The sequence below is a fragment of the Eschrichtius robustus genome, chromosome 10 (genome assembly GCF_028021215.1).
Source record: "Eschrichtius robustus isolate mEscRob2 chromosome 10, mEscRob2.pri, whole genome shotgun sequence".
NCBI classification, from domain to species: domain Eukaryota; kingdom Metazoa; phylum Chordata; class Mammalia; order Artiodactyla; family Eschrichtiidae; genus Eschrichtius; species Eschrichtius robustus.
The window spans coordinates 12318299-12342691 of record NC_090833.1 but is presented as its reverse complement, the minus strand read 5'-3'; the positions used below and the strand labels follow the sequence as shown (position 1 = coordinate 12342691).

The window sequence follows — 24393 nt, the reverse complement described above, 5'->3', positions numbered from 1 at the left end:
AGTTGATAAAGCAGCAGCGAGGTTTGAGAGGACTGACTCCGATTTTCAAAGAAGTTTTGCTGTGGGTAAAATGCTATCAAACAGCATCGCATGCTACAGAGAAATCATTTGTGAAAGGAAGAGTCAATCAGTGGGGCAAACTTCATTGTTGTCTTATTTTAAGAAATTGCCATAAACACCCCAACCTTCAGCAACCACCACCCTGATCAGTCAGCAGCCATCAACACTGAGGCAAGACTCTCCACCAACAAAAAGACTACGACTTGCTGAAGACTCAGATGATGGTTAGCATTTTTTAGCAATAAAGTATTTTTTAATTAAAGTACATACATTTTTGGCATCATGATATTGCACACAATAGACTACAGTATAGTGTAAACATAACTTTTATATATACTGGGAAGCCAAAAAATTTATGACTCGCTTTATTGCTATATTCGCCTTATTGCAGTGGTATGGAACAAAACCTGCAATATCTGAGGTATGACTATATTATCCTGTAGGGAATGGGAAACCACTGAGGACTTTTAAGTAGAAGAGGGACATGATGGTTAGGCAAACATTAGTGCTATGGGTGATGATTAAGAAATTAAGAAATTTTCTGCCACCACAAAAATTATTAGGGTATTTTTATAGCTTTAATCTATACTTAAGTGATAAAAGACATAAATTCAAAAGGTAGTTTCACATGTCCTAGTAACTGTCTAATTATCTAAACATGCAGGTATGTGGCTAGATAATTTCCACAATAAATGATACACACTTATTCCTGAACCATTAGAACTTGCTAATGGCCACAATGAAATCTGATACCTGATTAGAATTTAGAATACCTAGGCCTAGTACAGGCTCTGAAACTTAGATTGAACAAATAGTTCAAACTATTCAAATTGATGATTTTCTCATCAGGAAATGAAAATCTCCTTAAGACCACCTCACTGGGAGTCTTGATTGCTGTTGTTGGCACATGAGACAGCAGTAATATGACCTCAAGAACATGAAGGTGGGGAAATCAAGTTATCATCCGAGAGTTAACTTAATAGTATCAGTTCACAATTCTCTTTGAGAATATATAAATACATTATAAAAAAGTATGGGACACCCAAAATTCTAATCAGCACAGTCTTACGTATAATTTAAGAAAGAGCAGAGTATAACTTAGAAATCACAAAATAACCTACGTAAAGAAACACTGAGGAGGGACTTCCCTGGTGGCGCAGTGGGTAAGACTCCACGCTCCCAATGCAGGGGACCCAGGTTCAATCCCTGGTCAGGGAACTAGATCCCACACGCATGCCACAACTAAGAGTTCTCATGCCGCAACTAAGGAGCCCACATGCTGCAACTAAGGAGCCCGCCTGATGTAACTAAGACCTGGTACAACCAAATAAATAAATAAATATTAAAAAAAAAAAAAAGAAACACTGAGGAAACAAAAGGAGGAATGATTAATCCAAAACAGAAAACGAAACCCAAAAAACCAGAGGATGGTAACATTCATCCAACCACCAAGGTACAGGGTGCCTCTTGGGCAGCATGAACATCTATCCACCTGAGTTGTAAGATGTATATAGGTGGCTAACAGAGCCTGGTCCAATTAAAGTTCTATAAACATGCATCAAAATCACCTATGACGCTTCGAAAACTACAATTTCAGGTAATCAGAATCCCTGGTTTCAAGGACCGCATAATTAACAAGTATATATGAATGCTCAAGTCTCACTGGTATATTTTGGTATCAGATTTACCAAATCAAAATATCTAGGGATGGGACCCACAAATGTATACTCCTCAAAACTGCAGAGGTGATTCTGATGTGTATCTTCAGTTTAGAATCACTGCATTAAACAATAGAATCATTAACTCCCCTTGTTCTGATTCCATGCTAAGCAAGCAAAGGTTTGATACTCTTCTATAGGAAAATAGCTATGACATGAGAATTAAAGTCATTTAGAAGTTGCACTTCTCATTACAAATTTATAAGATTGATAATATGTAGTATGTGACCTCGGTTGTGGTGATTCTGTTCCTGAGGAACTCCCAAAATTCAGGTCTCTAAGCCTATAATCAAGGAAAAGACCTTCAACAATGGTGAGTTTATTGGAGTAAATGCCCCTGGAGAGAGGCCTTTGGCAACTGTCAGCATGATATCCTTTTATTCATGTAAACACTGCTTTTAACATTTTAAACTACAGGGCAGTAGTACAAGATGAAATGGGAGCATGAAATTGAAATCTTTCTATTCAAATGTCAGATATTAGGAGCAGCTGTAGATGTATGACAATCATAAACCACAAATCTGTATGATACCACTGAGGAAAAGAAACAACATTAAGTCAACAATATGCAGTGTGAGAACCAAGCCAGTCACTTCAGGATGATAAATGATTTCTGTAATTTGCCTGCTTAGCCAAAAACATTATGTTTGAGGAACCAGAGACTCATTTCAATTGCTGCCCTAAGGACACAATCAAGCACTGTAACTATCAGGCAGATAGTGTCCAACCCTCATTTGTGCAGATAAGTGACCTCCTTTGAACATATTTCCATCATCAATTAACCTGTTATCTCAAACTAAGCAGTGTGCCAAGAAAACCTCCTTTCTGCCTCTACTGTTTTCACTCTTGGACTATAAAACCAGCAAAATAGCTTAAATAAACTTTGGCTTCAAATTCAGATGTTTTACTTTATAGAAGTACTTTACAGATGTTTTGCTTTATAGAAGCCAATGGGTCTTTCTATTTCCAAGTCCTTGGGCCCTTCTCAAGTCCCCACCAGTAACCTATTTTCTTGTAACATGCAGAAACGTCAAGGATTCAGCCTACTTTCCACGTCTCTCAGTAACTGTCATCACCCATAAACCCATTCAACAATGAAACTACATTTCTAAATAACTTAAGGGTTCATCCCTATCCTCTCTGCCAAAAACCCCACCATCTAAATGCAGAGTGGGGCAGTATCCTCAACTTTTCACTCTCTTGTCATCCATAAGACAACATATGGGCCATCTTCAGGTTAAAGGCTTTAATCTAATCACCACAGAGAAAGAGACAAAAATAATAGGGAAGTTAAAACATTACCTGCTGTTATGAAGTTTTCAGTATGCTTCCTGACTCCCTTTTAAGATGGTAAACATTAATGAAGTAGGCTTCTTTAGTTCACTTTTATTATTCCAAGAGCCAAGTTTACCAAACTATTTCCTCACAGTGTTACTGACACCTTCACGTATGTGTTCCTACACCTACACACAGTAGTATCACACATATGCAGTATCACAGATGCAATAAATGCAGAAGGCAAAGTTTCCTTTTAACTCTTGTAAGCATTCTGTATTTCTGGGGCCTCTAGACCAGGCAACACCCATTCCAGCTATCTCACACCCAGGTATGTAATGTTTAGATGGTTGCTTGCTACTGACCTTAAAACAAGAAGCTCGATACAGTAGTTGCACAACATGACCAATACTTGTTTTTGATGCCTGAGGAAATCTTGGTTCTAGTCTTTGCACAACAAAAAGTACCAGAACTTTCCTTGAGAGAGCAGAACCATCTTCTAATGCCAGCAACACCAGCTTCAAGGCCTCTTCTTGCATAGCTAGAAGTAAAGAACATGAGTTCATGATAAATGAGGAGACCTGCAGATCATGCCTGTCAGACTACTTTGGGTATTAGTTTATGGTGGTTCATTATCTGCAGTCTGTAAATACTTAGCAGAAAAACAGGCTATCACACGTGCGCAAATACAGTTTACTTAAAAAGAAATCAAGCAAAAGAAAACATGCGTCCTACTAAACAACCAAATAGAACACAAGTCAACAGAACTTAAAAAAAATATATCTTCTGTAGGTATTTAATAGTCAACTAGATAATGATAATGTTAAAGTGAAAAAAAAGCCCTCATTTTTAAAACTCACAGAGCTACTATGACAACTAAATAACATGCAGAGAACACATAGAAGTCTTAAGATAAATGGTAAGTTTTTAATGCATGAGACTGTTGCTTTGCCTGTCAGAATTATTTTGTATATAATTTAAAAGTGATATTAGCCCCTGGATGCAATACCTAAAGAAGGCATCAATTTATGTTGTTTTCCAGCCAGGGAGGTAGAGTATAATCTGAATCTAATCATGAAGGAGCATCAGAAAAACCCAAATTAAGCAATATTCTATTAAATAACTGCCTGTATTCTTCACAAATACCAACATGAGACAAAGAAAGGCTGAGGAATGGTACTATGTTAAAGAAGACTAAAAAGAGACATGACAAATAAATACAATACGTGATCTTAGACTCAATCATAAAATGAAAGAAAATAAATGCCATAAAAGGCACTTTTGGAAAAACCAACAAAACTGGAGTATGAACTATATATAGACTGCAGCATTTTACAAATGTTAAGTTTTCTGAATTTGATGAATGTACTGTTTTTACGTAGGACACATACTTAAGTGCAAGGGGTAAAGGGGCATGAAATATGCAACCTACTCTCAATGGCTCAGAAGAGAGAAAGAGTGAATTATACTACAAATATAGCAAAATATTAAAAACTAGTGAATATGGATAAAGAGTATATAGGAATTCTCTGCATTATTCTTGTAACTCTTTGGTAAATTTGAAATTATTTAGAATTAAAAAGTTAAAAATACATTGACTCTCAATGAAAACAATGGAACTGAAAGATCATCTAGAATCTAGATTAAAAATCAAACCCCTCTTTCCCCAAGTAAGACATCGAGGCCCAGAAAAGTTAAGTGACTAGGCCAAGTTTCACAACTAGTTAGCAACAAAATTATAATTAGAACCAAGGACTTTTTAAAAGTTGAGGTAAAATTTACGTAACTAAAATTAACCATTTTAAAGTATACAATTCACAATGTTGTGTAACAATCAACTCTATCTAGCTCTAAGACATTTTCATCACCTGAAAGGAACTCTATAGTCGTTAAGCAGTCACACCCTATACCCCTGACCACCACCCCCAATGCCACCCCCCCACCCCGTCTCTGGGAACCACTAGCTTGATGTCTGGTTCTATGGACTGACCTTTGTTGATGCTTCATATAAATGGAATCAGAATATTGTGACCTTTTGTCTGTCTTCTTTCACTTAAAATAACATTTTCAAAGTTCATCCACATTGTAGCATGTATCAGTTTCTCAATCCTTCAAATGGCTGAATAATATTCTATTCATAAATATACCACATTTTGTTCATCCATTCATCAGGATTGATGGACATCCAGATTGCTTCTACTTTTTTTTTTTTTTCTTATTTATATTTATTTATTTTTATTTTTGGCTGTGTTGGGTCTTCGTTTCTGTGAGAGGGCTTTCTCTAGTTGCGGCAAGCGGGGACCACTCTTCATCGCGGTGCGCGGGCCTCTCACTATCGTGGCCTCTCTTGTTGCGGAGCACAGGCTGCAGACGCGCAGGCTCAGTAGTTGTGGCTCACAGGCCCCAGCTGCTCCGCGGCATGTGGGATCTTCCCAGACCAGGGCTCGAACCCATGTCCCCTGCATTAGCAGGCAGACTCTCAACCACTGCGCCACCAGGGAAGCCCTGTTTCTACCTTTTGACTATTGTGCATAATGCTGCTATAAACATTCGAGTACAAGTATTAGTTTGAATACCTGTTTTCAGTTCCTTTGGGTATACACCTAGAGTGGAACTGCTGGGTCATACGGTAATTCTACGTTTAACTTTTTGAGGAACCGCCAAATTGTTTTTCCATGGAGGCTGCATCATTTTACATTCCCAAGTTCTCTAACATCCTTGCCAACACTTTTTATTTTCCACTTTTTAAATTATGGCCAACTAGTGGGTATGGTATCTCATTGTGATTCTGATTTGCATTTCCTTAATGACCAATGACACTAAGCATCTTTTCATGTACTTCTTGGCCATCTATGTATCCTCTATGGAGAAATGTTTATTTAAACCCTTGCCCATTTTTAAATTGTGTTGTTTATCTTTTTGTTGTCGAGTTACAGAACAAAGGATATTTGATACATAGTCTAGTGCTTCTTAGGTAAGGTAAATAAACAAGAGGGAATATCTACAGGTAAGCATTCTTAAATTATATATAAATATGGATTTTAAAAATTATTTTTCAATTTAACTTTGTATTATGGAAAATTTTAAACATATACAAAAGTAGGGATAACATGTACCCATAATACAGCGGCTGACACTAAGGTTTCATCTACTCATTACCCACTTTTCTAGTTTGTTTTGGCTGGAGTGGTTTGAAGTAAATCCAAGATAACATAGTACTTCATCCTTAAATAATTCATTATGTATTTCTAACACGTAAGAACTTTAAATTAACATAACACCATTATCATATCTAAAAAGAGTAATATATTTCCTTAATATCATCTAATACCCAGTTCAGGTTGAATTTTCTCCCACTGTCTCAAAATTTCTTCTTATAGTTGGTTTCTTTGAGTAAGTATCCAAATAAAGTCCATATATTGCTTTTGGTTTGTATGTCTTCAAGCTTAAAAAAAAAAACCTATACTAGTTCTCCCCCACTCTCCCACCCACCCATTTAGAAAATAATTTGTTGCAGAAACAATCATTTTTCTAAACAATACCCCACATTCTCCATTTGGCTAACTTTGTATTTGTGATGTTCCTTTATCCTCCTTACTTCATGTAAACTAGAGACTTGATTAGATTCAGAATGAGTTTTTAGCTTTTGGGTTTTTTTGCGGGGGGGGGGAAGCATACACCTTATTCTATGTATCACATCAGGAGATACTTAAGACCTAGATGTCTCACTTTTAGTAATGTTAAGATTGATCAGTGGGTTCGGGCCTTTTTCATTTATTAACCTTTCATCTACTGGTTTTAACAGCCAATAATAATTCTTGCCTAGACCCATTAATTCATTTTATGTGATTTTTCTAACCTTAACATTGTTTTTCTAAATTTATTAGCTGGAATTTTGCTAAAAGAGAAACCTACCCTCAAAACCCTGAGAAACTGTCCTTGAAAGCAATTTGTAAAGGAAAGTCAGAAAAAACATGCTTTTTTTCCATTCCTTTTCCAATTTTTAGCATAATGTGTTGGTGCTCTAGCAACTGCCAAAGATAACCAATTTATTTTTTCTGTACTATTATTACAAGATCATGGATTTTTACACATTTTATGTGTTTCAATCCATTATAGTCATTATTCATTTGGAGGTTCACATTGTCCCACTTTTGTCCAGTGGGAGCCTTTTCAAATTCTGTCCTTTTGACAAGATTCTGATGGTCTTTAATAGCTTTTTTGCTTTCTAGCACAAGACTTCCCAGGTTCATCTTGTACTTTTCTACCCTAGAACTGGGATAAGAAATTTATTAAAAGAGCCCTGCTTCTTTTTAGTAGGAAATGGTATTTATTAAAGGCCACAATTTGGGTGCTATGGCTATTCATTGCTTCCAAGCCTTTTAAGTAGACAGAGCTAGGAAACAGTCATTTTCTAGAAAAAGAAAAATAAATGAGTCTGTACTTATATTGCCAATTCAAATTTAAGAACGCAGGGTTTTTACATAAATTCTTTGATTTCATACTTGTATCTCTCTTTTTTTAAATGCCAAAAACCTTGGTTCCTGATGGCATTTAACATAATTACTTACTTGCTTTATCCTACTATGTGTCTGTATAATAGTTTCAAAATAACAATACCAATAGAATTATAAACAATATGACTACTGAATACAATTTAGGATTTATTATATATCACACTAGGAATATAAAAATCAAAAACACTGTGTTCTAAAGTCACCTGAAATAGTTCATTCCTGATGAATATGCTACCAACTTATGAATGTTTTAGCTCTTCATTCTTAGGCGTTTTTTTGTTTTATTCATTTTATTTAAATTTTTAAAACTTACATTTACTAAGAATTGTTTTATGATTACATAAAACATTTACATGAGTACAAACTACAAATCAACGTACACTGAGCGAGATCTAGCTTCTGTCTCTATCTGCTTTCTCTTGGTTCTTCCCTACTCTACATGTTCATTATTTTTTAATTTTTCCTACCATTGCTTCCTTTGGAAAATACAAACAAATAATTAGAGAATGGTTGTCTCTCTCTCCCTTCCCTATTTAAAAGTGTGCTTTACTATAACAGGCACACTATTCTGCACCTTGCTTTTATTTTTTAACTTAATGTATCTAGAAATCACACGCAGCAGAATATATACAGTTTCCTCATTACTTTCAACAGATGCATGGTAGTCCACTGGAAGGATATGTACCAGTTTACTAAGCCAGTCTCCTATTCATAGACATTCAGGTTGCTTCCAGATGTTCACTGTTATAAACAGTGTTTTATAACTTTATGCATTCTGCATTTTTTGCTATATTTATGGGACAGATTCCTAGAAATAGCACTTTTGGGCCAAAGGGTAGCTGCAGAGGTGATTTTGCTAGATATTGACAAATCCCTCTCTTCAAAGTTTACACCACTTTGCATTCCCACTATTACTGGATGAAAGCACCTGTTTTCCCACAGCCTTGACAAGAGACAAAAGTTGTTAGACTTTTGAATTCTGCCAATCTGATAGGTGAGAAATGGTATTTCACTATAATTTTAATGTATATTTCTCTTAATATGAGAAATACTGAGCACATTTTTATATGTTTGAGGACCATTTACATTACTTTTTCCCTTGAGTTGTCTGTTTGCATCTTTAGTCAATTTTTTAATTGGGTGGTTGGTATTTTTCTTCTGAGTTTTTACAAGTACCTTATATATTAGTTACATTAGCCCTCAGTATGTGATATAATATAAATATTTCCCCTAGTTTGTCTTTTTTTTTTTTTTACTTTTCTTATGATGTTTTATTATGATGCAATTAAAAAAATTATATAGCCAAATACCAATCTTTTCTGTTACTGCTTCTGGATGTGGAGCCAAAGAAAACAGTGTTTCCTACTCCTAGGTTATAAAGGAATTCACTCATGTATTTGTTTTTATTACCTATACAATTTATTTTTTAATCGTAAGTATTTCTAACCTACTTGGAATTTATGTAGCTAAGGAGTATAAGAAATACATCCATGGGGACTTCCCTGGTGGCACAGTGGTTAAGAACCCGCCTGCCAATGCAGGGGACACGGGTTCAAGCCCTGGTCCAGAAAGATCCCACATGCCGCAGTGCAACTAAGCCCGTGCACCACAACTACTGAGCCTGTGCTCTAGAGGCTGCGAGCCACAACTACTAAGCCTGTGCACCACAACTGCTGAGGCCCATGTGCCTAAAGCCCGTGCTCTGCAATAAGAAGCCCGCGCACCACAACGAAGAGCAGCCCCCACTCGCCGCAACTAGAGAAAACCCACAGGTAGCAACAAAGACGCAATGCAGCCAAGAATAAATAAATAAATAATTAGAAAAATATTTTTTAAAAAAAAGAAATACATCCATGAAAAAAAAAATTACATCCAATTTTATCTTTTTCCACATGTCTATCCAGTGGTCCCAATGCAACTTAGTAAAAAAGTTTCCTTTGCAAAAATAAATTTCCTAGCCTATAGTTCTAAATCAGAAAGGCAAAACAATAAAGCTTCAAGAAGATAACACAGGAAAGTACTTCATAACCTGGGTAGAGGTAAAGATTTTTTAAACAGAATGTAGATGATGGTAACTATAAAGGAATCATCCCCTGGTGATTCTTATTTTTTCTAATAATTTCTGTTTCCCAATTTTAAAGACAATCATGAACTTTTAATTTCTTTCATAAAAAGGTTTACTTTTCTTTACTTACTACCTGTGTATTATTAGGCCTACTCTCTAACTCACTTTTCTAATTTGTAAAATTGGATCTATGTCACTTTTCTTAAAGAAATGAGAAATTCATTCTAAAACACTATCATACTGTTTATCATATAAATTATGATTAATAAAAAGTAATTTATCTTTAATTATGTCAATATTTGTACGTATAAATCTGAGTATTCTCACCTACTCCTAGAAATTGGCATCCTCTAGCTCTGATAGCCAGTAAGAAAGGCAAGACAGTGATCTATCTTACCTGGCCCTAGAAACTGGCATCCTCGAGCCCTGACAGCAGCCCATAAGTTGGCAGACAATTGCTGAGGGTTCTGGTGCTGTAATATTAGTTCCGTTACAGTTCTTTCTCCAAGTGAACGGGCTGCTCGTATGGCTCTTACACGACCTTCTTCCTCCACCAGTTGACAGTTTACAAGTGTCACCAGTTTCCTTTGCATTGGACGGCTCAGTGCACTCTGGTTCAAACTAGCTACACCTTTAGGAAAAAAGGAAACTACAGTTTTTTTCAATCAAAAAAGACAAGTCAAATTTCATTATCTATTTAATGAAAATATCTAGTATTTAACTATTAAGCCACAGTTCCTAATCAGTCCCCATAAGGTACTTTCATTTTTTAACAATGAATATTTTGTCCATTTATTACTACTCTGTGGTAATTGGAGCCTAATTTTTAGTTACTTCGAATTTTATTTGGGTATCCTATTCTCTAGGCTATGTGCGTCCCACAAAAGAGAGTTATTTGGGTTTATTTAGTCTATTCTTCATCTTCACTAAAACTACTGAAGATAAATTTAGAGCTAAATAAATGAAAAAAATCTAAATGTAATGATTAACAACAGCTCTAGTTTTGTTGTTGTTGTTGTTTTGTTATATAAGACATTTAGAACACAGTTTAATGACGAAATCTTAGATCCTATTCCCTTTTCAGATTCAAAGATATTGTTCCAGCAATTCTTCCCTCTCTCCCACATCATCAATTGTTCCCTTTCTACTTGATCATTTGCATCAGCATACAGTAAGAACAAGCATGCTGTTATTTCATACATCTTAAAAAATTAATAAATCTTTTTATTCATCCCTTTTCCCCTACCTGCTCTGCCCCATTTCTTTCCTCCGTTTTGCAGCAAATCCTCTAGAGTTGTCTATATTCACTATCTCCAAATCCTTGCTTCACAATCTTTAAAACCTACTCCAATCAAGTTTTTGCCACTATCTCTTGACCAAAACTGCTCTTCTCATAACAACAATTACCTCCTCTTTGCTAAATCAATGGTCAATTCTCAATCCTTATCTTATCTGACCTCTCAAGAGCACTCAACACAGATCACTCCTAACTCCTTTAAAAACATTCTTTACTTGGCTTCCAGAACACCCCTGTCTCTTAATTTTCTTCCTTCCTTCTTCCTTTCCAGTCTTCTTTGCTGATTTCATCTTTTCTTCTTGACTTCCTAATGTTAAACGGCCTAGGACCCAGTTTTTGTTTTCTTCTCTATCTATACTCACTACTTAGGTGATCTCATCCAGTCTTATTGCTTTAGATACTACCTATATGTCAATGACTCCCAAAATTACAGTTCCTATACCTCATTCCTTAACATATATCCACTGGTTACCTAACAGCATCCAAGTGAAGATTTGACATCTCAAATTCAACATGACCAAAACTGAACTCCTGATCTTCCTATCTAAACCTGATGTCCCTGCAGTATTCCTTGCGTAAGTTGATGGTAACTTCTCTTTCCAGGTGCTCAGGCCCCAAAACTCAGGAGTCATACTTGACCCTGCTCTTTCTTTCATACCCACATCCAATAATTTAGGAAATTCTCTTGATTCTACCTTCAAAGAACATCCAGACTGTCCACTTCTCACTACCTCCACTTCCACTAACCTTCTCCCATCAGCCTATTAACCAATACCCTGGTTCTCCCTTTGTCCTTCTACACTGAATTCTCAACAGAGCAGCTAGTGTGACCCTTTTACCATAAGTCATATCATGTCATTCCTCTGGCTCAAAATCCTAGAGTAACTCCCCAATTTCACTCAAGGTAAAAGCTCAAGTCTTTAAAATGGCCCGTAAGTCTATACATCATCTGGCCTCACCATTTCTTTTCATTATCTCATACTGCTCTCCCCCTCACTCACCCTACTCCAGGTACATTCTCCTGTTTTTGTTCTTTGAAGACACTAGGCATGCCTTGGGGACTTTGTTATTTCTTCTACCTGGAACAGTCTTTTCCCAGGAACCTACATGGTTAACTACCTCACCTCTTTCATCTCAAGTTCGAAAGCTACCATCTTAACAAGGTCTACACTAATCACCTTGTTTAAAATTGCAACTCACCCTTTTCCCCTCACTCTGACATTTCTGATCCATTTAACTATACTGTTTTCTTTCCACAGCAATTATCATTTATAACATACTATATAATTTGTTTTTATTATACTTATTTTTTATTATACTTTCTCCTTTTTCTAAAACATAAATGCTGTAAGGGCAGACGTATTTACTAATGTAGTCCAAGTACCAAAACAGTGCCTGGTACTTAGGACATGCTCTTTAAGTATCTGTTCAATGAATGAATGAGGTAGATAGGATAACTTTCTCAAGGAAGTCACCGTGTCCAAAATATCCAACAGTGGAAAGCACAGAGCAGATACAAAATAAATACTTGATTAATTCACTCACTCAACAACTTTTTATTACATCTATGACCTGCTAGCTACTGAGGATGCAGTGATAAACAGAAGAGAATTCCATTTCTGTCTCAGCACTTAACTTACTGAGCTTAATATGCCTATCTCCCCAATAGACTGTGGGCTCCATGAAGACCCTAACCTGTAAGTTATGTAAGTTAACTGTAAGTGCTCCAGAAAATTTAATAAATGACTGAATGAATACATGAAATTGTCTTAGTAGGATTCATTAAAACTAATATTCTGCTATAGCACCATTAGTTTAATCAGTGAATATAAAAATTGTATAAATCTCAATATGTAGTATGTCTGATGAATTCTTAAATTAATAACAATATTGATTATCTCTAGAAAATAGTATAATGTTCTCAATCAAAAAGATTTCCATGATCTCTTTAAGCAAACTCATTTATCAAAACTCAAAATTATTTAATAGGGTATCAACATCAAGTCTTCCAAAATTAATGTATTACCAAGTCCTACTCACCCATAAAAATACTTTTTTATGAACTTACCTTTACCTCCACTTAGTGGTTTTAAGTAGAGTGCCAAATCCTCAACACATTTCTTTGCAACCTCATAGTGTTTGTTCTCACCTAAATTACTTAACTTTACTGATTGATGATCTGGTACCTAAAAAACAAAGAAAAACTGAAGAAATACATTCATCCAGTTCATGCAATTGTTTATTTTATATTTGATAATAATCTTGGTGAGTGTAAACTTCTAATACAGAGACAATCAAAGTAGTTTAAGTAAAATTAAAGCCAAACACCTAGCCAATCTGCTTTCCAAGAACCAAGGATATCACACGTAATAGCATGGGCTGGGTGAATTAATGAGAGGAAAAAAGGAGGAAGTCAATTGTACAATGTATCAATGTTAATCCTTGGAGATGATAACTATGCTATAACTTTGAAAAATGTTAACATTAGAGGAAGCTGCAGAAAGTTAACAGGTTCTCTGTGTACTGTTTTTTGCAATTAAAAAAGTATTTCAAAATAAAAAGTAGGAAAAAAAGGCAAGAACTTTTTTCCCCTTACCACTTGGCACCTGCTTCCTATATAATTTACTTATTATATTTATTGTTTATGGTCTGTCCCCCCCTTGTTCTCAATGAAAGGTCAAAACTTGGGTAAAACCTTGGGCAGCTCTGCAACTTCTACAAATGATTTTGAGTAAATTATTTAACTGCTCCAGGTCATGGTTTCTCTATCTGCAAAATGAAGATGAAAATCCCTATGCCACAGTGCCATTATGAAAATTCAATTTAATTCTACAAATATTTATATTCATGGAGTGCTTACCACATGCCAAGCAGTTTTAGGAAGTAGGCATCTATCAGTGAGCAAAACAGACAAAATATCTTGCCCTTGTGTAGCTTACATTCTAGTAAAGAGGAAGCAGCCAATAATTTTTTTAAAAAAATAAATAAATATATAGTATGATAGAAGGTGGTCAGTAAAAATTATACAGCAAGGATAAGGGGGATTTGAGAGTGTTGGAGGGGGATTGCAATTTTAACAGGGGTGGTCAGGATAGGCTTCCTTGGGAATCATGACATTTGAATATAGACTTGAAAGAGGAGAGAGAATGAGTATCTTAGGCAAAATAACAGTCACTGAAAAAGCCCTCAGGTGGGAACAAGTTTGGTACGTCTTACAATTGGTTAGGAGGCCAGTGTGGCTTAAGCAGAAAGAGTGAGGACAGAGCAGGAGATAAGGTTGAAAAGGTAATAGAAGTCACATTGTAAAGACCTGCAAGATAATTTAAGCACCAACCGAGAGAACATTTATAAGTGAAAAAACACAATACCTGACCTATAGCAGATTCTAAATGATAGCTAGTATTACTACAAATAATCTACAGTATTTTATTGGATCTAAGATGCCATTGTTTGCAAGAGGCACCATTGTTTTATGCACCATTAAGGAAAAAACTGCCAGTTAATTTATGACACACTATTGATAAATAGATGCATCTTGATTTCAGAGTGTCTAACTGGATTATGAACACTGAAAAGAAATGTGCTTTAAAAGGAAAAAGGAAAACCTCAAATATCAAGACACTAAAGGAATGGAGTATTTAAATTCATTGAATTTTCTAAGAAGTGATTAATCAGAAAAATCCTTACTTTCTTGCTTTAATATGTAGTACATGAGGTACAGAATTTCATCTTCTTCCTCACCTGTAAAATGGGGATCATAACTACCTGAAGAACTATGACAAGAACTAGTAATAATAGATGTGGACTGCTTACTATCATACCTAACACAAAGTAGGCCCTCATTAAATGAAAATTATTATAAATCTAGGGTCTTGCTGATTCAGTAAAATGATAAGACATGCTATTTTTATAGCATATGAGCATAAGCAGAAACTGCAGAATTTGTTACTGACACTCTAGAAATTGGTTTTCTATATACACATCTTATATATGAATATATACCTATATAGACCTATTTTCTCATTTATAGTATCATCCTAAAAGTCAAGTGAAGTTTTAAAGAAAACCAAAAAACCTCCACTTAAGGGTTCTAGATGGTTGATTTCTGGCCAAAGCTTTGATTACATTTCTTTTCACGCACCCTAATGACTAAATATTTATGTATGCTCATACAAAAATGTTTCTTATCCACCAAAATCACTTAAAAACATAACTTTTGACCACAGCACTGAATACAAAAAAGTATATAACTATATGCAATTTACAGTTTTGCATAAGGATTTATGACATTATCTAAAGAAAATCATTTGTGGAATACAATAATGAAAATCAGGTATATTGAGTATTTTTTATGTCTCAAATATCCCTCAACATACTTTGTACCCCTTAATGAACAAAGTTCTATAATTATTACTTATACCAAACACGTAAAATCCTGAAAGGTTACCTGGGCTCCAACTAACTGGAGAAGTGCGAAGTTGACAGGAAGCACATCAATGTCTGTGTTGATGGCAGTCTGATCAAAAGGACAAGCTTTTCGGTGAAGTTTATTCAAGCAGGTCTTGCAAACAGTGTGTGAACAACCTAAACTGATGGGTTTGTGCACATTCTCATCAAATTCATTATAGCAGATTGGACAGGACAGAAATTCTGTCCATTGAGCTGCCTGCACAGGCATTGTGGAAGCTGGATGCTCGGGTTAGCAGTCTAGCAGATCATTATTTTGCTGGGTAGTGTTTTGTAAGCTGGAAATGGACAAAAGTAAGAATTAACCATATATTCATCATTCACCTTTCAAGAGTTAACTGCTTAAGTCAACCATCACAGCTTCAAAACCTAAAACACTTCTTTTTTTTAATAAATTTATTTATTTATGGCTGTGTTGGGTCTTCATTGCTGCGTGCGGGCTTCTCATTGCGGTGGCTTCTCTTGCTGCGGTGCACGGGCTCTAGGCGTGAGCTCAGTAGTTGTGGCGCACGGGCTTAGTTCCTCTGCAGCATGTGGGATCTTCCTGGACCAGGGATCGAATCTGTGTCCCCTGCATTGGCAGGTGGATTCTCAACCACAGTGCCACCAGGGAGGCCCAAAACCTAAAACAATTCTGAATAATGCTATATGCTTTGAACATCTTTTTCTTTAAATCTATTTGCTGAATTAAATTTCTGAAACCTTTTTGTGTAGAAACAATATCCTAAGTGCTCCTTCTGACAGCATATTTATATCAGTTGCTCATCAAAGCTTTCATGTATTTTTCTTAATGACCACATCAAATAAACAGATTAACTTTCCACAATTTCATTTTTAGAAAAACAAATTACTTTGGATTGTTAATTAAAAAAAAAAAATTGTTTACCTTGGATATCTACTACCCCCAAGCATAGTAAGGTATGACCTAAGAGTTAGTGAACTCTGGAAATATTGATCCAAACAAAATCACAGTGAGTCAGGAGTGAAGGAACAGCTTTGCCACCTGAATGACCAAGTCAGTCAAGGATAGTTCACCTTGGCAGTTTCACAAAAGAGGAAATCTCTGGTCAGGACTTGACTATGAGGCTAACTAAGGTACTGAAACAGTATGAGAGAAGACTGTTAATGATAGAGCCGTTTGTCCATAAATGAAAGAATGATGCTAACCTTAAAAACAGTGCCAAAGAAAAAAAAAAAAGAAGAAAATACAAATGTTGAATGTAATTCCCTACAATACTTCTGACAAAACGTATCAGTTAGTGATATATTTATATATATATATAACCAAAAACTGCCAGGTCCAATGAGCAAGATGTTGAAGAATAAAATAATATTCTTATCTAATAACTCTAAGCAGAAAAACAGCAAAATACAGTTGACCCTTCAACAACGCAGGCTTGAACTGTCCAGGTCCACTTATACACATATAATTTTCTTTTTTTTTTTTTATAATACTTTTTTTTTAAACATCTTTATTGGAGTATAAGCCCTTTACAATGGTGTGTTAGTTTCTGCTTTATAACAAAGTGAATCAGCTATACATATACATACATATACATATATCCGCGTATCTCTTCCCTCTTGCGTCTCCCTCCCTCCCTCCCACCCTCCCTATCCCACCCCTCTAGGTGGTCACAAAGCACAGAGCTGATCTCCCTGTGCTAATCTCCCTGTGCTATGCGGCTGCTTCCCAGGCTGCTTCCCACTAGCTATCGGTTTTACATTTGGTAAATACATAGATATTTCTCAGTAGTAAATACTACAGTACTACGGAGTATGGCTGATTGAATCCACAGATGCAGAGGAACCATGGATACAGATGGACAAGTATAAATTATATGTGGATTAACCCCAGCATTATTCAAGGGTCAACTGTTTAAATTTCTATCTTTATATATGCATATGATTAAAAGGCACACAGGGAAAAAAATGACAGTGATTTTTCTTTTCTTATTACTAAGATTAAAACGTTCCATAATTTTTAATAAAATATTTAGTATCAAAACCTCTAATTTAAAATCTTTAGATCCTGGGACTTCCCTGGTGGCGCAGTGGTTAAGAATCAGCCTGCCAATGCAGGGGACACAGGTTCGAGCCCTGGTCCGGGAAGATCCCACATGCCGCGGAGCAACTAAGCCCGTGCGCCACAACTACTGAGCCTGCGCTCTAGAGCCCGCTAGCCACGGCTACTCAGCCCATGTGCCACAACTACTGAAGCCCGCGTGCCTATAGCCTGTGTTCTGCAACAAGAGAAGCCGCCGCAATGAGAAGCCCGCGCACCGCAACGAAGAGTAGCCCCCGCTTGCGCAACCAGAGAAAAGCCCGCGCACAGCAACGAAGACCCAACACAGCCAAAAATAAATACATAAATAAGTAATTTTAAAAATATATATATAAAAAAAATAAAATCTTTAGATCCCAAACTTGAACACTCTACATTTCACAAATTTTCTGCATCTTCCAATTCAAAACTTATATAAGTCTGACAGATGCTCTCTGGTGAACAAAAAATCTAGGTATTTAGGGCAATTATCAGCCAATACTTTATTTCATAAGAATGTTTACCAATCCAAATATATTAGTGCCACAGAAATCAGATGTTTAAAAATGTAATCAGATTCAGGACAGAAAAGTGTATAATTGATTCTCAAATAACCCCACACTCAAATGAGGAATTCTATTAACCTTTATTGTGCTTTTTATGTTCAAAAAAACTAAGGTTTTAAAAAATACCTTGGTAAAAATGAATTACAGAACTTGCTGTGTAAAAAGCACCTACACAAACTTTTCCTCAAACAGCTCTGATGCAAAGTATCTAATATCTTTATTTATAAACTACCCAAATCTTGCAAATTACGTTTACTTTATTTTACACATTTCACTTTCACATTTCCAGATCTGTCAATGCCATCAATCTTAAAAACAGTTTGCTTCCAACTTCAGAGATGAGCACTGAGCAGGTGAACACATCACTCCTTGAAACTATCCAACATTTTTAATGTTTAGTCTTCTAGGCTGCCGAATTATACAAGGAAAAGACCTTTAAGGAAGGATGAATTTTATGTTAAATCTAGTGCTGAGAGCCCTAATTTAGTTAATAACTTGAACTGATAAAATATTTATCAAAACAAGACACTCTATCTATTTTTTTCTTAATGGCCACCTGTTTGGAAATGCTAATTCTGTGGGTTAGGATACCATGGGCCACTGGGTAATAGGAAACTAGTAGCAAATACTCTTTCCTTGTTTAGTTTTCCAAGATCATCCTGAAATGCTTTACGTTAAAGTTAATCAGTGGGGGGAGAAAAGCCATTTCAGTTTGAACTAAACATAAAAATGCTGTCTTTCATATTTTCACCTACTAGTTTTGAAGTGTTTCAAATTATTCAGGAATACACTTGATAGTTGTAATATCTCATATGTGTTTCTAGGTCTAAGAACACCAGCTGTTTTAACATAATTAATGCTGAGAAATTTAATTTCTAGTAGAAATCAAATAAATACCTTTGAAAGTAAAAAAAATTTGTCAAATTCTCCTTCTGCTATGTGTCAGATTCTAACTTTCTGACAGGAAAATTACAAACTGAACTTTCCTGGTAAGATATAAGAAACGGTTTGACTTTTTAAAATGTTTTTCCTCAGTACCACTGTTGATAAATTCTAGATTCCTCAATTATGATAAAGACAAAATAAAATTTTGTCTGAAACACTGAAATGTTTAATTAGTGATGACAAAACTGACCTTTCATTCCTTTCAAAGGCACTTTGTAAATGTTTACCTAGAAAATATTTTTATAATTATCAAAAATGATAGCCTACTGTCTCTATAATTTTTTAAAAAGCATCTAAATGACCCATAGCAAGCTAATAACATATATTGATGTGTAAAACTTGCAGGTTTATACTAATACATGCCATAGTAACTTACTTGAAACTATGGAAGTTTTAAATTGCTAATAACATTTATATTTAACAGTAAAGTAGGTATCCATCCTAAAGATACTCCCAAAACATCTCAAATTGAGATAAAATGGCTTAAAAAGCCCATACCTCTAGATATATAAAGGGACTACTTAAGAAAAACATTCAAATTAAATTATTTGTATTAAGTCATTTCATTTACTAGTTACTAAAATTGAAGAATAACAAGATAAAGCATAGGAGTGAGAAATGCTATATTAGAGAGGAGACCTTAAACAGATTTTTACTCAAGTAATTTTTCAGGCTATAAGTTCCTTGTAATGCATACTAATTCATAAAACAGGAAGAGTAATAGACACCTCCTGTATGATGCAAATTAGAAATTGCTTTATTAAAGGCAAACTGCTTATCAGCTAAGTACTTTCATTTTCTTAGTCCACCATGATATTATGCACTCAGTTCAGGACTATGAAACTTGATTTTAAAATGTCAGAGTAAGGTTTATGCCCCGTTCACTATTGTATAATAAAAAAAATACAGTATTTCACAATTCTCTTTATAAAGATGTAAACATTAGGGCTCAGGTCTGTTAATTAAAACATTGTTTTCATTTTAGTTCACCCATGTGAGAAACTTAAGCTACTGAAATGGACTGTAACAGTACTTCTCAATTCAGAAACCTTAAAAATAATTAGTTTTGGACTTAAAAAATTATATTTAAAGCATCGGGGTTCCCTGGTGGCGCAGTGGTTGAGAATCCGCCTGCCAATGCAGGGGACACGGGTTCGAGCCCTGGTCTGGGAGGATCCCACATGCCGCGGAGCAACTAGGCCCGTGAGCCACAATTACTGAGCCTGCGCATCTGGAGCCTGTGCTCCGCAACAAGAGAGGCCACGATAGTGAGAGGCCCGCGCACCGCGATGAAGAGTGGCCCCCGCTTGCCACAACTAGAGAAAGCCCTCGCACAGAAACGAAGACCCAACACAGCCATAAATAAATAAATATTTTAAAAAAAAAAAAAAGCATCATAGGTACAATTTAGACCTTAACCTATAAAACTAACAAACAAAACCAATGAAAATAATCTGTAAATTCTAAAACTCAGCATTCAAACATATGAAAAGGACTGGAAAAAAGGAACTAAATTACAATGTTAAAGACTGCTATTATATGTGCTTCAGTATATGTTATGAAAGATATATGACTCAAGTTTTACTTCTAAAATCCACTATGGGGTTGAACTCAGTTTTTTAATAAGTATGACATTTAACTTTCAATGTCTTCTATTAGAACAGTAATGGGATAATTTTCTATTTTAACTAATGTAACCAATAAAGTTTTGCTATTTTAGTGATGACTACCTGAAAAGTACTTTTTTTGAGATATAACTTAATTACTCACTTCTGCCTATCAAATAATGGCCACTGGATAAATTTACCCTTCATATTATCAAAGTCTTTAGCCTTTTGATTATTCTGATTATAAGAAGACATTCTGTCAGGAAATTTTTGGTTTCATACACCTACTTCTATTCAGATAATTTATTTCTTGGAAGAGCAGTACTCTAGAACTGCACTGTCCAGTAGAAATATAATGTGAGCCACAAGCAATTTAAAATATCTAGTAGTTGGGAGGGAGGCTCAAGAGGGAGGGGATATGGGGACATATGCATGCATATGGCTGACTCACTTTGGTGTACAACAGAAACTAACACAGTATTATGAAGCAATTATACTCCAATAAAGATTTAAAAAAATAAAGAAAAAATAAAATATCTAGTAGTCACATTAAAAAAAGGAAAAACAGGTGAAATTAATTTTAATAATAATTTAACCCAATTTAACCAAAATATCATTTCAACATGTAATCAATATAAAAAATTATATTTTAAATTCTTTTTTTTTGGACTAAGTCTTGAAATCTGGTGTGTATTTTACACTTATAGCACATCTCAATTCACACCAGCCGCATTTCAAGCGCTCAATTGCCACATGTGGCTATTGGCTAGTGTTGGACTGTGCAACTCTAGAGTCCTTAAAATTATAAAGTAATACTCAAAACTAATTTTTATTAAGAATTTGAGGTTAAAGTTACATCTACACTTAGGAAGGTTTTCATAAAACTAAAAAGCCTGACGATCATAAAGATGTAACTTAACATTTATGAGACTAGGTGCAAAACATTATTTTAAATTTTCAGCTGGCTTTATTTTACTACATGCTTCCTTTTTCCATCAATAGAAAATGAAACTTCAACCCAGTCCAACCAAAACAATAAACAAGTACTTATTATAATAAGATCTTACTGTAAGTTTATTTATCATTATTTGATATTGCACACAATGTGGAAGTTCTATTTCTGAATATAAAATTCTGTGTAAAGAAAAATGCTTTCCCTCCCAAAAGAATTTTTTTGACTTTTTTCAAACTGGAAGACACAGCAAATTACAAAAGCAGAAAATGAATTAATGAAAACATATGAACAAAGAACATAAGTCTTCTTACATGTCAGGTTAACCCAACAGTAATAACAGATCAGGAGTAACTCAAAGAATCCCCTAATGAACACGACTGCAATTAAATCCTCAAATAGGCGCCAATTTGAATTATAACATCTGCTTTTCCTAAACACATCTGGAATGTATGTTTAACATTTTGTCCTTCTATTTTCCAAACTCTAAAAATTTGGAAAACATCAATCTCCAAATCAACAAAAATGGCAATATTGAAAGATGGTCTTTGACAGGATGTAACGGCCTCGATTTCTTCAAGAACTGAATGTGGAAGTAAACAACATAAGAAAGGGATGTTATGTTAGAACAGTGGTGTGGCTTTTTAGACAGATAAAAGAATCCATGAAGTCTTCTTAATGTTTCGAGAAGCCACAACTAAATTTGTATGTTTAACTATAAACAGGCTGCACAAAGCTAACTAAAATACTTCTTTCTTTGCTTTTGGGTATAATTATATCAATTTAGTTTAGCAACATTAACTTTCTCAAGTTAATCAAAAGTTCCTATGGGAACGTAAAAGTTTGACTAATACAAACACAGAAAAAAGATTACTTAAGCACTTTATTTGGGATACAAAGCCATTCTAACACAGGTGGTGGGAGGAGAGTAGGAATTAAAAAGGGGCCTAGCTAAGGGGAGACTAGGAATTAAAAGGGAACTAGGTAGTTATTTTTAAAAAAAAAAAAAAGAGGGTGGGAATCATGAAATTAGAGCTACTTTATGTCAGTGATTACTTGAGGCTATTTTGATGTCAAGGTTCTATCTGCCGGTATCTTAAACTGTTCTGTGATTCCAAGGATGGAAATGACAGCTACCCCCATCTTCTTCCTTCCTGAAAGCTAAGAACAGAGAAAAGTAGAGCTGCTTCTGAGAAACAAAGATGCTTTCTACCATTCTTCTAAGATGGTGGAAGAGTCTCCTTAAGAGGCTTCTCCAAGAAGGAAAAATGAAGGAGGGAAAGAAAACCATAGCAGAATTCCCTGGCTGTTTCACGCCATTGCTCCGTCACAACCACTGTGCAACCACTCTGGTCCGGCCCTCTCCCTCCCAGGAGGTTAAGCCCTCCCAGGGCATTGTTTAGCCGGGGTCCCTATTTACCACTCAGATCGCCTCCACCATTCCTGCTTTAGGATCTCGGGAAGCCCCAGGGCAGAAAGCCGAAAAGCCAGGAGAGGACTTGGTTTCGAGGACCTCCTCCAACCCCACTCTTACTAACTGGTGTAGAAAAGGGAGAGGGAAGCCTGGTCTTTGCTTGCATGGGTTCCTTAGGGGCAGAAGCGGCCCCTCGGCCGGTGTCGACCGGAGGTGGCCATTAGCGCCGGGCGCTTGGTACTGAAAAAGCCCTACCAGGGCGAGGGGCCTCCTCCGGCCCGAGACTCCGGGCCCGGTCCGGGTGTCAGGTGCGGCCCTCGGTTCCCTACCCTCAGGGCACCGGCGACGACAACGCACAGACCCCGGGCTGAGACCGGTCACCCGCCCGACCGCCGGGGACCTGGGACCCAGGCTGGCCCCGAGCCGCATCGTGCCCGCCCCCGCCCTACCTGAGGGGGACCGGGCGGGGTCGCTAAGGGCCGCTCCCGGGAGCCCCGCGACCGCGCGGCTCGGCGACGGAGGCGCCTCGTCTCGCCGGGGCAGAGCTCGGCGGCGGCTTCACGGCCTCAAACTCCATCGGGAGGTACAGGGACAGCCCCGTTGGCGGCGGCGGAGGCCGCGACGGGGCTTCCTCCTCCCTCCGCCTCCGCCTCCGTCTCCTTCTCCTCCTCCTCACCAAGGAGGCGGACCTGGAGGGATCCCGACCTAGTTCTCGCGAGAAGATACTCCCCACCTCACGCGAGATCACGCCTGACCGGGAGTTGGGGAGGTGGAAGGGAAGCGTAGTACCCCCGCCCCCTGGACTGCGCATCAGCTTTCCTCGGGTCTACAGAGCCACCCTTTCATGTGACTAGGGAGCTCTGGAGCACTGTGGGAGGTGCTGTTAGGAGGCCTGGGCAAGCCGAAGGGCTTGATGGGAAACTCCCTGTACATTCATATGCGCCTCGAGCCAGCCTCCTAGACACTGGTTTTAGCCAGTGTCTGACTCCCACTGTGGAAGGCGTGGTATGGATTGAGCATAATCTGAGGCATCTGTATTATATTGTACTCACTCTCCCATAATTAAATGCTGACAGGATCCCTCAGTCTCTCCACATAGGTGCCAAGCAATCTCCCTATTTTATAAAAAAAAAAAAAATTCGTTTGCCTGGCACTAACGCCTTATCTCTTTGTTAAAGAGAGAATTCTGTGCTCTTCAGAAGCTGGCAGGGATAAAAATTCAATCACAAATTCTGGCGTCAATATCTCAATAAATATTTGTTGAAGGATTTCTTTTCATAGTAAACTGCAAGGTAGAATTTATTGTTTTTATAGATGAAGAAGCAGGCTGGGAATAGGGATCAGGGAAATACATTAGTCGACTATATTATGTGCCAGGTCCTGAGTTACGTAATAAAATTTTTAATTTTACTATCTTGTTTCACATGCTCATCAAAATAATCCTAAAAGGCAGATACTATGTACTCTGT

General features: G+C 36.6%; 1 protein-coding gene across 3 annotated transcripts in view; it reads right to left on the bottom strand.

The window, feature by feature from the left end:
- The window catches only part of RC3H2 (ring finger and CCCH-type domains 2), a 46361-nt gene extending 22769 nt beyond the window's left edge, over window positions 1-23592 (bottom strand). For all 3 annotated transcript variants that reach the window (XM_068551922.1, XM_068551924.1, XM_068551923.1), the window contains exons 1-5: window positions 23374-23592; window positions 15380-15677; window positions 13001-13118; window positions 10033-10266; window positions 3419-3594 (exon numbers count right to left, since the gene is read on the bottom strand). In XM_068551922.1, coding sequence (XP_068408023.1) covers window positions 3419-3594; window positions 10033-10266; window positions 13001-13118; window positions 15380-15610 — 759 coding nt within the window. In that variant the 5' untranslated portion in view covers window positions 15611-15677; window positions 23374-23592. The remainder of the gene's footprint in view (window positions 1-3418; window positions 3595-10032; window positions 10267-13000; window positions 13119-15379; window positions 15678-23373) is intronic.
- Between the last annotated feature and the right edge of the window lie 801 nt (window positions 23593-24393).